Source organism: Lissotriton vulgaris, chromosome 5 (assembly GCF_964263255.1).
Source record: "Lissotriton vulgaris chromosome 5, aLisVul1.2, whole genome shotgun sequence".
In the NCBI taxonomy this organism is placed as follows: domain Eukaryota; kingdom Metazoa; phylum Chordata; class Amphibia; order Caudata; family Salamandridae; genus Lissotriton; species Lissotriton vulgaris.
The window spans coordinates 1,842,096,366-1,842,111,952 of record NC_141693.1 but is presented as its reverse complement, the minus strand read 5'-3'; the positions used below and the strand labels follow the sequence as shown (position 1 = coordinate 1,842,111,952).

Sequence of the window (15,587 nt, the reverse complement as noted above, 5' to 3'; positions counted from 1 at the left end):
GGCACTCCTTGCTGGTCTGCTTCCTCCTGATAATTCAATTTTCCCGGCTAGGTATTTTTTTGTGTTGTAGTGGATCGCTTTATGGGTGATACTAGCTATTTTTAGCTGAATTCTGGCTTCATAGGGTAGCAAATTTAATGCTTTCAGGTGAGGAGAGATATGGTCGAATTTCCTCGATCCAGTGATGAGTCTTGCCGCTGCGTTGAGGTATGCTTTTAGTGGTGCTGTGGACATTTTTGGTAGTCCGGCTAAGGTGGTGCAACCGTATTCAATCCTCGAGATAACTAAGGATTGGACTGACAGTTTGAGATCCGCCTTTGAGATGAAGGGTTTCATTTTTCTTATGTAGTTCAAATGGAAGCGGGCACTTTTTGCCATTGATTTAATGTGGGCTTTCATGTCTAGGTTCTCATCTAATGTGATTCCTAGCGATTTCGCTGAGTTGACGAGGGTAGGGGTGCATTTTAGTGCTGTCACCAGCTTGGTCCATTCCTTCACTTCCATATGGCTCCTTGGTGGTGAAATTAGTAGAAATTTTGTGAGCATTTAACTTCAGATGATTGGTTGTTAGCCATTGCAGTGTCATTTTAATGTCTCATTCATTAGCTTAATGTCTTCCAAGGACTAAATTAAATTAAATAATAATGGTGACAGAGGACACCCCTGCTTGGTGCCTCTAGGAATACTAAACCACTCCGTAAGAGCGCCATTAACTAAAACTTTTGCTTGGGGATTAAAATAAAGTGATTTAGCAGCCTGTACACATTTTCCCGGGAAACAGAATTTAAGCAAGGTCTCCCAAAGATAAAAACAGTTCACCTGGTGAAATGCCTTGGCTGCATCTATAGCAACTATTGTGAGTGGCAGCTTTTTATCCATTGCAACATCTATTGCCCCTATAACTTGAAAGGTTAACTCATTAAGCTGCATGCCAGGAATAAACCCTCTCTGGTCCAGATGTACTACAGACTTAATGATTTTTGCTACCCTTGTGGCCAATATCTCATCAAAGATTTTATAGTCCGCATTTAAACCCTCCTTTTTCCTCACCCATAAATCCCTCCTCCGCCGAAACCCAGGAGACTTAGGTTTAGCGCTGGGATGCTCTAGGGTTACTACGCGCTCTATAAAACCTTTAAATAAATAAATAAAAGCGAGATGGGTCTATATGCGTCAACTTTCTGTGGATCATTATTTGGCTTGAGAATTAAGGATAGTGTTGCTTCTGACCACGACAAGGGGGTGCACTCTCCCTGTATATAGATTTTATTAAAGAGAGTTTTTAAAACCGGCACCACCCTATCCAGTAGCCCATGATAGACCTTTACCGGAAGTCCGTCCGGACCAGCAGCCTTGCCCCTACTCATTTTCTTTAATCGTGCTGCGATTTCTCCCTCAGTTATGCTAGTGAGCAAAAACCGCCTATCATCTTCAGACAGCTGGGGAAGGCTAGTTGAATTTAACCATTCCCTGATTTCCTCTGGACTGGAGTCAATATCTTCCCTATACAAGCCATACATAAATGACCTTACCTCCTCTCTAATTAAGTCATCATCATGCAATATGGCTCCTGACCCATTTTGAGCCAGGCACTTAATGATTCCTGACCCTATCCAGCCTAGACTTCCAATCCAGAAGGGAGCCGCATTTTTCGCCATATGCGAAGTGCTGCAGTTTGCTGGCATCCCATCGATCTTTCAAGGTCTTATCAAGACTCGCTTGAAAGTCGGCCTGCAGAAGCACCAACTCTCTCTCCAGCGGTGGTATACGATTCCGGGCTAACAGGGCCGCCCGTTGTAACTCAATCTCCTTTTCCTTAATTCTCTTTATCTTATCAGCATCCGCCTCTCTCAAGGATCTTCTTTTATTAATCATACAAGAACTTAACAGTCCCCTTAAGTAGGCTTAAAAGGCCTCCCAGACTATCTGATCCTTTTCTGAGTTTATATTAAACCTAAAGAATTCTTCTGTTTTCCCTTCTAGCTCAGACCTCGCTTCCTCATTTGATAACAATGCCCTATCTAAAGTTCATCTCTTCTGACGCTCTTTATGCTTGAAGTTCAGAACCAATTCAATAGCAGAATGATCGGATAAAATGGCTGGAATATAAGCTATAGACTCAAGCTCTGAGAATAGTATCTGATCCACCAAAAAATAGTCTGTTCTGGAGTGGTTCTTATATTTCTTGCTATAGAATGAAAACTCCCTTAGATTACCGTTTTTTACCCTCCAGATATCTAACAAATTAAAATCCTTAATAATATTTTTAAGCACAGAAAATGTCCTAGGTGTACTAACATAACTTACTCGTGAGGTCCAGTCCAACAATTTATCAAATACGAGGTTAAAATCACCTCCCACTATAACCAGGCCCGAGGTATTCAACAAACTACCCTCTAGTTTCGCAAGAGCCCCCGAGTTGTCTTCATTCGGCTCATAATAAACTGCTCAGACTAATGGGGGAACTACAAATTGTCAGGCTAGCCACCTACCATCTCCCTGACCAGTCTGTATCTAATTTTTCCACCATAATCCCTGCGTTTCCTCTTACAATGAGTGCCACCCCCTCGTACACCCTATTTGTTCAGAGCATAATACATCCTGGACCCAGCTTAACTTACTAAACCCCAATTTACATTCCTGAGCCTCTAAGTGGGTTTCCTCTAACAAGCAAATATGAGCTTCACTATCCTTCAAAAATTCCTAAACTCGGGACAGCTTAAGCCTACTCCTCGTTCCAGGTAAGGAATGTAATTTTATTCAGCTTACTCATATTTCCATAACGCGAAGTGGAGCTGGCAAGCCGTGCGGCACGCTCAGTTAGAGGATTAATCTCTCCGTGCTGGATACAGCGAATTTGGCATTTGATTTCAAACTCCTTGAAAACATCCCCGAACTAACGCGGTGGTAATAACTTGTGAACTACTTATTTCCGAGTGCGGACCAAACGTCGCACTGATGTTGATGCACCACAAAAGGGTGCCCAATGATAATGGTTTTTAACCTACATGCACTCTGAAAGAATTTTTGTACCTTCCCCCCCCCCCCAATCCCGTCCTGATGAAGACCCGTTGTTGAGGACTTGAACCACCCGTTATATGGTTGGGTCGAAACGTCGACGACAATTCCCTGTGGGAGCCTGCACCTGCTGACCCCTGCCCCCTGCCCCAATTCCAAATCCCCTTGCCAACTGTGCAAATTAAGGACAACGGAACTGTATATAGCATACAAGCTAGTAAAAAAGAAGTACATTTTTTACAAGCGTTTTCCAGGGCAGGCTCAATTTTCTTGTATATAAATGACCTACACTATATTTCTCTGATCCTCTTGATCATTCACTTGAGCACACACTTTAATCTTTCTCTGTGCACGTTTCTCTTTTATTGTAGAAATATATCTTGGTTTCTTATTAATGTAAATATATGTATAAAGATACGTTGAATTTGAAACTTTGTTGTACTGTACATTAAACATGCCAATCTGATTGGACTTTTCCCAGTTCTAATGGTTTGTTGGTGCTTACTGTATGATATCTTGTCAATGTGGGCTAGTATTACCTATTGAACTAACAATACAGATTCAGTCTTGGTTTGAAGAAAATTAACTTAACCGAAAGCAATAATTGTTTTATATGTCAAATATATGTCGAAGACCAACTGTTTTCTATACTACTCATATTTAAAAGCTGGGAACTTCCCAACTTGAGCTGACACGTACCATCTTGACTCATATGAGGAAATGTTTTCCTATTTTCTCACCCATATCCCCCACACCCAGTGCTCCCCTCCCTCGCCCCCCATGAGGAACCCCCCCTAACATCCGTTGGCGATACAAACCACCCATTCGGGATTTCCCTTCGGATCAGCAAGGGCACTGCCCGTTTTTTTCCCCTTTTTTATTTTTATCTTCTATTTATTTTATTTTTTCCCTCTTCTTCTTTTCTCCCACTCCTTTTTTTTTCCCATCCCTCTTTTCTTTTTCTTTGCGAAGCGATGGAGACAAAACTTGATGACATCTGTGCACGGACTGGGTCTCTTAAACTTGAGGTTAAATCCCTTGCCGAAACTGTGCAAGGTAAAACGAAAGATATAGAATCCTTGATAACTCAAAACAGATCCCTACAGGCAGATATGGAGAGGCTGGAAATGCAAGCACAGAAGAATAATCTGAGAATTCCTAAAATACCTGAAGGATCTGAGAAAGAAGACCTTAAAGGATTTGTGTGTAAATTACTTAGAGATGGAATTCTGACGGACAGAGAGGATATCGATTTGGAATCTCAGATCCAGAGGGTGCACAGAGATCCTTTTAAGTTGCACTCAGAACGGAAAGCGCCAAAGAAAATATTAGTTAATTTTCAGTCATATACGGTTAAGGAATTGATTTTGGGGAAAGCTTTGTCCCAGAAGGCTTTACATTTTGAGGCCGGGATGTATCAAATCCGCTCTGATATCGGGAAAAGAACTGCGCAAAGGCAGTGGGAGCTTGGCTCCAGAATGCCGGAACTAAGGAGCCTGGGGGCTCATGTACAAATGAAATTCCCCGCATTACTTAAAGTAATGTGGAAGAACAAAATGCGCAATTTTAGTTCCCCAGAGGATGTAGACTCTTTTCTGGCCGAGATGATGGAGTAGTCCTGATTATGTAGGATTTTGAGAAGCTTCTGTTTGAACATTCCAATCTAACTACTTGGGAAAAAAAGGGGGGAAAAGAGGAAAGGAAGAAAAAAAAATGCCTAGCTGTGACATGGGCATCTGTGCATATGTTTACGAAACGCTACTGCCTTTGCTGTAAGGTTCGATGGGAAGTAAACTTTACCAGCTTAGTTGTGCAGAACTTGTTGGTTTGAGTCCACTCCACAGACCCTCCACCTTTGGAAGGCACTTCTTTGGTATTTATTCCAAGGTGAGGAATCTGCGGTTAGAAGAATACATCAGAGTAACAAATTACTTACCATCAATAACACTCATTCTGGTAGATACTCTTATCTAATCGCAGATTCCTCATAGTCTTTCTACCTTCGCATTCTGTGAAGTGCTCTCTTTTGAACATCTACAAATTTCCCAAATTAGTGATCAGCACACAGTTACCACAAATTGTTCATGATCGACATTGGAGAGTGCAGAAAGATAAAAGACAATAATCTCACAACTGCATACAGGTAGTGGTGTTTGTATACAGCTCTGCTCGGTCACACCCAGGACAGAATAGCATCAACACAGAGCCGCACAACGCAACATTTCAGCTTGCGGCAGCACTGCTACAAAATTCTCCAGATCCAGTCTGGTGCCTGCCAGACATTCCATGATGAAGAATCTTGTTCATTTAACTGTCCACAGTAGGGGATCTCTGGTTTTCTGGTCTTACTCTGTGTAGGGCGGTTCCTTACACCAGCAATCGAGCACTACTTTAGTAAGAGGAGGAAGAGTACCAGATATGCGTTTACCTACCATGATAGCTAGCAGATCCATTCCAGGAAAGGTTGCAATCTGTGAACGAATGGCTAGATCTCCCCTCTGCCCAAACAGCGAATTATTAGCTACAAGATTTGACATCCCCAGTTTAATAATTGCACATCAACCATCACCAGACCCTCATCTTACATCGATTAGGCTCACTTTTTGTAGGCCACTTGCAATAGTTGCAGTTTTGCTGTACTTGAACCCAGGTAACCACTTTCCCAGCATTCCTTCTGCATCTCCCTTCCGACCGTACAGAGGCCCACTGTCCACCGCTCAGGAGTGATTTCAGGTTTCTTTTTGCCAGCCCTTATCAAAGAGGCCACCTCAACTTTGTCAGTGACCATACAGTGTGACGCTGATTCCATATTCAAGAACGCACCATTTGCGTACCCATTCCACATCGATTTGCCCTGACGAAGTTCAATTGATGAACAAAACGCTTTGGCTGATGTATTTTACCAATTACATGAATTGTCAAAAATAAAGATTGATACAATTAAGACATGATCGAGCTTCTTTATTAATGTAATACCGGTCCTGGGAGTGCAACGCTCCATTGTCCTCACACTTGCAATAGTTTATCTGCCAAGGAAATACTTGGAAGGCTGAAATGTAGTGATCCGTGATTTCATATTGGTAGTTCTGTAGAGCATATAATAGATGCAGGAGAACCACTATATTGAAATAAAAATACTCTGCCCAGGAAGGAGATCAGAAGCAAGGCCGAGGTCAAAAGATCTTTCTTTCTTTTTAAACATTTTTTATTGGCTTTTTTATGTAAGAACAATTCAATACATTCCAGTAATATTCGATGGCACAAACAAATTGACTCAGTAGGGTATAAATTAATTTCGCTAACAGACATATTGTATCATGAGAGGCTCATGCTGACTCTAATTCGTGGGTATTCGGTATACAATGCATCTCACACTCAGTCTTTGTCTTTGGCCCAGTCAGTCACTTGTTTCTGACAATGATTCTGTGAGCGGGGGTTCACATATATTGGCACATTAGGTATTCCATCCTCCCCCCCCACCCACGTCCATTTTTTGGAACAGCCTCTGTGTATATAAACTTATTTATCCACAATCATTGTACTGTCCATGTCGTTGCACCACTGGCGTAGGGTAGGGGTTTGGTGGGATCCCCAGTGCTGCACAGTATTACGCTTTGCTAATAACATGCCCACTGTCACCCAATCCTGTGCTGTGTGGTTGAGATCTGTGGGTTCCCACACATTAAGTAGACTTATTTTCGGTTCTGGGAGAATCCTGACCTTCGTGACCTGTGATAGTGTGCGCATCACGGCAGTCCAATAACCTGCAACCTCCAATCAAAGCCAGAGGGTGTGGAAGAGTGCACCTGGTGCGCCACATTGTCTGAGGCAGAGTGGTGCGTCTGCCTTTTAATTTTGTGTAGGAGTGTCCTACTATAGTACGTGCAATGTAGGATTTGTAATTGCACCAACTTGACTTTGGACGATATCGCAACCTTCTTCGGGGACGCAAGTGCCTCTTGCCAGTCTGAGTCATCCAATTCACCTACCTCCTGTTCCCATTTTTCTTTGAGTGCCCCAGTGGGATTTGAATGATTATTTGTAATTTTCTGATATGTTTGTGAGATGTCCTTTTTAATGAGGTGGTCTGTGAGGAGTCTTATCTTCCAGTGGCGAAGATTCTTTGAGCTGCGTACCTTGCGGTACAAGTACAGTGAGTACGTGCCTGATCTGCGTGTACCGGAATATTTCCTTTTGTGCCAGATCATATGTGATCTGTAATTGAGCGAATAGGATCACTTCCTCTTATTTACACAGGTCTCCAACCTTCAAGATTCCTATCAGATCCCACTGTCTAAAGCCCTTTGCTTTGCGAAGTGTGCCCAGTTTTTTCATTTCCCAGAGTGGCATGGCCCTTGTTGTTACTCCTGGAGAAGTGGAGAAGTGTGGCTCAATGATTAGAGCGGCAGACCCTGATGCATAGGTCTAGCCCGGGACCAGGGTTCAATTCCCCGCCTCGGCGGGTCTTGGGCTCAAAAATTCCATGGACCTGATGATTCTCGCCTCGGTGCCTATTCCAATCATGGAGTCCCACTCTGCAACTCTGGGCAATAGCTTGCTTAATCTCCACAACGGCCCCCACAATGCTAAGGATGCCTGGCCTCCACCTTGGGGGCGCCCAGGAGTGGACGCCTCACAGGGAAAGCCAGGATGGGTTCCACAGTGGTATTCGTACAAGCGCCTTGAGACCCTTGCGGGTGAGTAGTGCGCTATGCAAGTATCATTTTACATTTACATTTACATTTTACTCCTTCCCAACCCTTTGCTCGTTGCGCAGCGAACCATAGTTTGATAGTGTGCATTGTCGGACCTGTAAGGTTGTGTTTTCTGACCTTGTTGTAAAGTGCCCCTATAGTCCCCATAGTCCCCGCAGGTCCCAGAAGGTATCTATCCATGCGATATGCTGGGTCATCTTGGGATATGTGAAACCATTGATTTATGACAAAGAGCTGTGAAGCCCAATAGTATAACTTGATGTCAGGGAGGGCAATGCCTCCATCATACTAGCTTCTTGTGAGTTTATTTAGGGCTAAGCGCGGCGCCCTGCCGTCCCATAGCAGACTGGTAACTTCTGTGTTTATCTCCGTAAAATATTTTGGAGTGACGGGAATGGTGTATTTTGCAATGCATACAGAGCGCCATCATTTTAAAGAGGGCTGCTCTTCCCAGCAGCGTTAACGGGAGTAAACGCCAGTGTTTGACGTAACAACGACAGTGGCTTTGTGGGGTTTTCAGCTATGAGTTGTTTCATGGTGTGTTGTATAAATCCCTAGATATTTAAAGCCCTCATCCGCTATCTGAATGTCACACCCCCATGGAAGCCGCGGTGTGGAGCTGTGTCGTATATAGAGAAGCGATTTAGCCCAATTGATGGTGTATCCTGATACCCGGCGGTATGATGCGCATATATCTAATAGGCAGTTAATTGAGCATGCCAGAGATGCCAAATATAATAGTATATCATCCGCATAAAGTGAAATGTGGTCTTCCCAGCCCATGGCCCATTTCAAACCGTGTATGACCGGGTCCTGACGCACCCAGGCCACCAGCGGCTCCAATACCAGTGCGAAGAGCAGTGGCGATAGGGGACAGCCTTGTCTCGTCCCTCTACCCAATGGAAAATCTGTTGAGATATGTCCATTCACTACTACCTGTGTCAGTGGCTGTGTATAAAGTAGTTGGATCCAAGTGTAGAATTTAGGACCAAATCCTAAGTTTTTGAGAACCGCAAATAAGAAGGGGCATTTGTGCATCCAGTGATAAAATAACTGCATGCTCTTCTAAAGTAGATTTACGAGCCAGGACCCCAAGCAAGCGTCTCAGATTAAGTGCGGTGTTTCGATTAGCCATAAAGCCAGTTTGATCCGGGTGGATCACAGTGGCGAAATGTGGCTGTAGTCTCATGACGAGTGTCTTTGCCAGTATTTTCGTCTCTGCGTTAATTAAGGAGATTGGTCTATATGATATACACTCATGCGGAGGCTTTCCGGGCTTGTGAATTGCCACAATAGTGGCCAGGCGCTGATCTCTGGGCAGGATTCCCTGTTCCAAACAGTCCATGTACATGTTAAGTAAATGTGGTGTGACACATGGCGCCACTTTCTTGTAGAATTCCACCGGAATTCCATTGAGCCCTAATGCTTTCCCTGTGTGTAACTTGCCTATCGCCATCTCTAGGTCCTCCGCCGTCCAGTCTTTTTCTAGAGTCTCAGCCACAGTAGGGGACAGTGTGGGCATTTTTATGTCTTTGAGGAATCTAAAATTTTCCTCCACCGTGTTAGTGGCCGTTGGGGTGTAGATTTTCCTATAATGCATCGCTAAGGTTTCCGTTATTTGCTGGTGCTCCGTCGTTATACTATCATCTTCGAGCCGGAGCTGCGCCACCCATTTACTAGCCTGCTCTTTTTTATTCAGCCACGCTAGGAGTTTTCCCGCTTTTCGTAAATATTGTGTTGCGTTTTAGTGTGATTGGTTTTCGCCTCTTCCCATGTGTAGGCCCTGTTGTGCTAAGTGTACCTTGTGTGTTGTGTTCTCATCAGGATTTAAAACACGGGCTGCCTCTGCCCGGGATACGTCTTGCTCCAAAACCTTCGATGTGTTGTTGCTGCTCATGTTTATGGCCAGCTATCAGGGGAATAGCCTGCCCTCTCAGTACTGTTTTGTAAACCTCCCACAAGGTTGCGGGGGACCGGTCCGAGTTCTGGTTTTCGTGAAGTAGTTTACCATCGTTTTAAGGAGGTCCTTGCTGATCTTGCAGTTTGTTAGGTAACTGGGATGCAGTGGAAACAGTCTGCATCGTCTCGGGGTAGAGGGAGTATACGTGATGAGCACTGGAGAGTGGTCCGAGATACCCCTAGGCAGGTATGTAATCTCAGTTACCCCCAATAGTCAGTCGCTAGTGTAAAATGTAATCTAATATGGAAAAGCTATTATGCACTCCCGAATGGAATGTGAATTGTTTCTCAGTTGGAAATCTATGTCTCCACACGTCTATTAGGCCAAGGGCCTCTGTGAACTCTGCTAGTTTGAGGTTTGTGCATCTGGGGTCCTTGGGGGGTTTTCTGTCTACGGATGCGTCTAAGGTAGTATTAAAGTCTCCCCATAATATAAGTTCCCCGTGTGGGAGGGCCAACAAAATTTTCCCCAGAGCTGGGAAAGTGACATTGTGTAGCGTCGGAATGTAAACCGTTACTATGTTATAAATGTTACAGTCCCATTGACATGTTATTGCAGCACACCGTCCCTGATCATCCTTTCTGGATCCAATCATTATCAAGGGGAAGAGTTTATGGATCAGGATCCCCACTACCCGCAAGCCAGAGGTAAAGTCAGAGTGTACAACAATTTTAAACCCCCACCTGTCCATTGCTTTACAGGCCGTTCCTGTCAAATACGATTCCTGGAGAAGCGCAACAGCAGGGCTCTTACGCCTCCAGTATTGCAGAACCAATCCCCTTTTTATTTTGCCTCCCAGGCCATTTACATTCACGGATTGTACCTTAAATGGAAGATGTGCAGGGCAGGAGGTCTGTGGCTGGGGGCCCAAGTTGTCATACATACTGTGTAGGTTTGTCGTGGTCGCCATCTATAGGCATTGATCGTTTAGTCGTCAGCATGTAACCCATTGTGTTGTGCCCATGCATGTGCCATAAGCGTGCATCATTCGTCAATTGCAAAACTGGAACTAAACCATAAAATTTCCCCTGTAACTGTGCCCTGCCTCCCTGCACCGCGGATATAAAACTACCCGCCACCCCAACTCTGCGAAGTGCTTTATCCCCATAACTGTGTACTTGCTTAGATGGGGAATGAACTTGCGTAGAGGGGGAGAGTTACTCAGAGTTTCCTGTCCATTCCCCTTAGTTGTTCGTAGTCTGTTGTGACCCATCTGTGTTGCTCCGTGACTTGGCCCAATTCCTGGGGGTCACGTGGGACCAGCCTCGGGAGCCCGTTAAGTTCTAGAGTAGGACTATGCCAGATCAACCATAGGTCTGGGCCCTGGTTTGTTGCAATTCTTACTGTGTTCTAAGCTGTTTTTCGTATAGTGCTGCCATCATGCATTATATGCCATTGGTGAAGATCTCGCTAAGTGTAGTGTTAATCTGAGGTGTCGCCGGCAATCCGTTGAGGTCCGGTCGATGGTTCTGCGTCTGTCAGTTCTACCATTGCCGGTTTAGTGAGTTGTTGCTTCTGTTTCGGTCCGTGTCTTCCGGGTCTTATGGTGGTTCGCCATCCCTCCAACCAGTCGTGAGCCTCCTCCGGTGTAGAGAAGAACCAACTTTTTCCTTCTGCCTCTACCCGTAATTTTGCTGGATAGAGCATTGCATACTTGAGTTCTCTGCTTCGCAATTCTTTTTTCACGTCTAGAAAATTGTGGCGTTGCCTTGACACAGCAACTTTGTAGTCCAGATATAGGGTCACCTTGCAGTTATCCACCTTAAGTGGGGGGGAAATGCGAGCCATCTGGAGAATTGTGTCTTGATCCTGAAAGTTAAATATGCGTGCTAGTATAAGTCGGAGGGGGCTCCTAGTCCGGGCCTTCCCCCGGTCCTCTATGAGCTCTTTACACTGAAAAGAAACGGGATAGTCCACGTGGCTGCAGTTGAGTTTGGACCAGGTCTTCCACGTAGAGATCTAAGGCCGGCCCCTTGACGCTTTCTGGGACACCGACTAATCGTATATTATTGCGTCTCGAGCGACCTTCCTGATCTTCGAGTCTTTCAGCCATCTGTTTGGCTGCCAGTTCCAGTTGGGAGACCTGTCGTTGTAGGGTCGCCGTGTCTGTTGAGAGCGTTGCCGTACTTACTTCCACTTCCGTCAGCCGAGTGTTTATTTTTGAGACATCCGCACGCAGCAGTGATATATCGGATGAAATTGAGCCAATAGAAGTCTGCATCTGTTGCAGGGCAGCCATCGCATCCTGCAGTGATCTCTTTTGGCTTAGCAGTCTTTAGGTCGCCACCGTCGATCGTGTGTGGGGTTGGGGTATCAGGTTATTCTTTATGGAAGGTGTATTTATACAATTTGTTACTCTGTACACCACGTTGTCCTCTGCCCCCCCATGATAGCCAGGAGCCGCAAGTGGAACGTCTGGGCGCTAGGGAGGCAGTATTCGCCGCTGCCTGCCATTGGCGTTGAGTCCTCCCTTGCGGCCTTTCGGTTTTCCTGCCCCACAGTAGCACCCTATGATAAGCCGGCTGTAATAGAGGGCTCTCGCCGAGGGGTCTGCTCCAGGCAGCGGCTACAATTACACCTTTCCCCAGCAGACTGGGAAATGCCACGCAGGTGAACTAGGCTCTGCTTTGTACCCATAGAGAGATGCGCAGTACTGCATTTATGTTGCCAAGGATGCATGCAACATTCAGCCAGTGGTGCGACAATTAGTTAGCGTTATTGTATTTAGTCCAGTAAGTCCAGGCTGTCTTCAATTGTCCCCATAAAACAGTCTTATAGTAAGGGTTTAGAGCCAGCCCTCTGAGTAGGATACCGGGCACAACTTTTCTTTTTATTGAGCCTGTAAACTGTGCACCGTGGGGCCGCTGCTATCTGATGCAGGTTTGGCTCTGTTAATTGCAGCGGGCAGATTATCCAACTCCGCAGGGTTTTTCCCCGGCCAGTACCCTTACCGTTGGCAATAATTGGAAGATTCTGGCCCCGTTGTTCTGTCTAGGCTCTTTTAGCCGCTCCCTGGTACCATGATAATCCATCAGATCTACAAGACGCCGCTTGTGCTCGCGGCAGGCCGCTCATTTACCTCCATGCAGAGTTCCACCAGCAGCTCCTTTCACCGCACTCAGCATCGCCTGGTGCTTGTCTCTTTTTGTGCAGTACTCACCGCGGAGTAGGCACCCGCCACCCCTGTCTCACTCGGCAGCCTCCGTAGGCAAGGCCCCGGCTCGTCTGCTGCGTGTAGGCCAAGGTCCTGCCCGTCAGTCGTCTTCAGTCCCTGCAGCACCCACGGAGCTCGGACTTGCCATATATCGTGCCCCGGACAAAACTAAGTCGTTGCTGATGGTTATTTTCTACCGGATTCCTGTCAGATCCTTTTTAATTTCTTTCAGTAGCAGCACTAAATTAATATCTCAAAACTGCTGCCTTGCCCAGATGTCCTGCAACCACAGATATTTAAAACAGTCTCCTCCCAGCCGCACTTTGGTCTGGTAGTACTTTGCCTGTTCCCCTCCCTGAAGTGAGTTGATTACTGGCCAAGTCAAAAAGCTGCGGCAAAATGGGGCATCACTTGTGAGTACTCAGACCAATCATAAGGAATCAAGAGCACCCCCATTAACCCTCACTCAAGCCATCAAATCAGAATATTGAATTATGATTTATGCTAAGAGCGAAAGCCCAAAATGCACCCACTTTAGTGAAAGGAAAAGCTATGACTAAGAGAGAGTCAAAGGCCTTCTCAAAGTTGACCAGAACAATAGCAAATGGGTCAGACAAATTATACATTGTTGCTATGGCCAGATGGAGTTTCCTTAGGTTATGTCTAGTAAACCTTTTCTGTATGAGCCCATTTTGGTTGAAGGATATAAATGCTGGGATCTCTTTCAATAGGTAGTTAGCTGAGACTTAGACAAGATCTTGGCCTCCCTGTTAATAAGGGAAATTAAACAATAGGACTCACACCTATCAGAAGGACTGCCTGCTTCCACTACCACAGCCATGGAAGCCTTCCGTACTTCCTCCGTTAGAGAGTTCTCCTACAACGATTCATCAGTCATAGACCACAGATGCAGCACGAGGCCAGAAGCCAGCCTTGTAAATAGGTTGGTGGACCTCAATTTCTTCATCTGTTTTGCCTGGCATCCTTGCTCATTCCAGGGGATTGGGAAGCTCAGCCTTAAGAGCTGTTCCCAGTTTGGGGTCTTCAGGTGTGGTTTCAGCATAAAGTCTTCGCACTCCAGACACTCACTGGAGATCAGGGGTCAGAACAAAATAATAGCACAGTGAGAAAAAGACTGATGTGTTGCTGAACAATATATGTCTGCCGTAGTCTAGGGATGCCAGCTACTCCGAACATTCTGATGGCCATTGGAAGCCACCCAAGTCAAGAGAGGAGAAGCCCGATCGATCCCCGCCATCCATATACTACAAAAATCACATTCTGTATTCAATGACTGTCATCCAGTATCAGTCACTGTGATGACAAGTGGAGCCTCCATCCGGAATGCATTTAATTCGTCAAGGGGAGCATCTGAAGGAATGATGGGATGTGAACACACACAAATGCCGATTCCCGTCTCCCCAATATTTCCAATACCATCAGCCCTGCCTGTCTTTTTAAGAAGGGTGGCCACAGTCAGAAATGTACTGTCCTTTCTCACCTAATAATAATGGTGGCCACCCTACACCTTATACAGCTAGTGTGGAAGACCAGAATATAACCAAAACATCAAATGCCCCAGAAAATTACACTTGTTACCTAAGAACAGGGTATCTTACATAATGAACAGGGAATATATCTTCTCAAACTTGCCCTCCTGTTAGTTTTCTTTTTCTGTATTCAACCTGTATATGTCAAGAGTAAACCAAAAATATGTATATGTTTATAATTTGAGCATTGAGTAACGTTTACTTGAGAAAAATTATTATTAAGTTATATGGTACATTAGACAATAGATGACGTGCGACGCTACATAAATCAATGGAGGTGTAACTGGAAAGTATAAATACGCTTCTGTTTGGGTAGTGAGAACAGCATGTGTAGAAATCTGAAATACTGTACAGCAGAGTACCTACTAGATATCAATGTGAAAGGGAGCATCCACTTAGCGTGAGGTGTATATCAAGAAAACCTAAATAGGCATGTTAACATTGTAAGGCTCTTGCATGGTAAACCTTCAATCTCTGTTACCTTCAAAATGTATTTTGTTTAGTTTAAAGGCCTGCGATTTGGGCTAACTCTGTTGTGAGAGCATTCCAATCAATGGATCCAAAAAGGTGGAAGGACCGGAATCTGACCGGTGCCCAGGAAGGTTTGGATGTTGCATAGTGCTGGTTGGGAATCTATTGTGTAAACAAGTTTCTCAAATGATTTTATTCTGCTTTCTTCCTTAGTGATAAGACAGAGCAACCGAACGGAGTAGCACCAACTGCAAGTAGTAAGTGTTCAAATCCCAATCCTGTTTATTCCCTGGGATCCCATTCTTTGCAAACTTTGAGATTCATGTTTCACCTGCAATCTCAGTGCTACTTATTAGATTCATATTTTTAAGCTTAATGCTTCCTAAATGAGATCCTTTCCAATACCAGTGGATTAATGGGCAAGGGAGGAGTGGATATGTTGAATATACTTTAGTAAGACTTTGAGAAGAGGGGGGCAATAGCTTGATAAAAGAGAAGTTGTTAACAGATTATGGAGGCAGCAGAGAGGAAGGGGGTATGTGGAATTATGGACCTGGTTGATGGTTTGTATGTTACCCAACAAGTTAGCTTGCCCTTCTTGTGCGCTTTCCTGACATTGTTTTGTTTGACCACTGGACATCTTCAAATATTATCTGAAAATTAATGTAAACATCTCTTTCGGTTCCTTGAAATAGCTTTAGCCTTGGGTTTTCCCAAAT

The 15,587-nt window shown here is 44.8% G+C and overlaps 1 protein-coding gene across 1 annotated transcript in view; it reads left to right on the top strand.

Annotated features, from left to right (window-relative positions):
• The window catches only part of SRCIN1 (SRC kinase signaling inhibitor 1), a 922,972-nt gene that overhangs the window by 582,224 nt on the left and 325,161 nt on the right, over window positions 1-15,587 (top strand). The window contains exon 9 of the mRNA XM_086924314.1: window positions 15,082-15,125. Within this exon, the coding sequence (XP_086780440.1) occupies window positions 15,082-15,125 (44 nt within the window). The remainder of the gene's footprint in view (window positions 1-15,081; window positions 15,126-15,587) is intronic.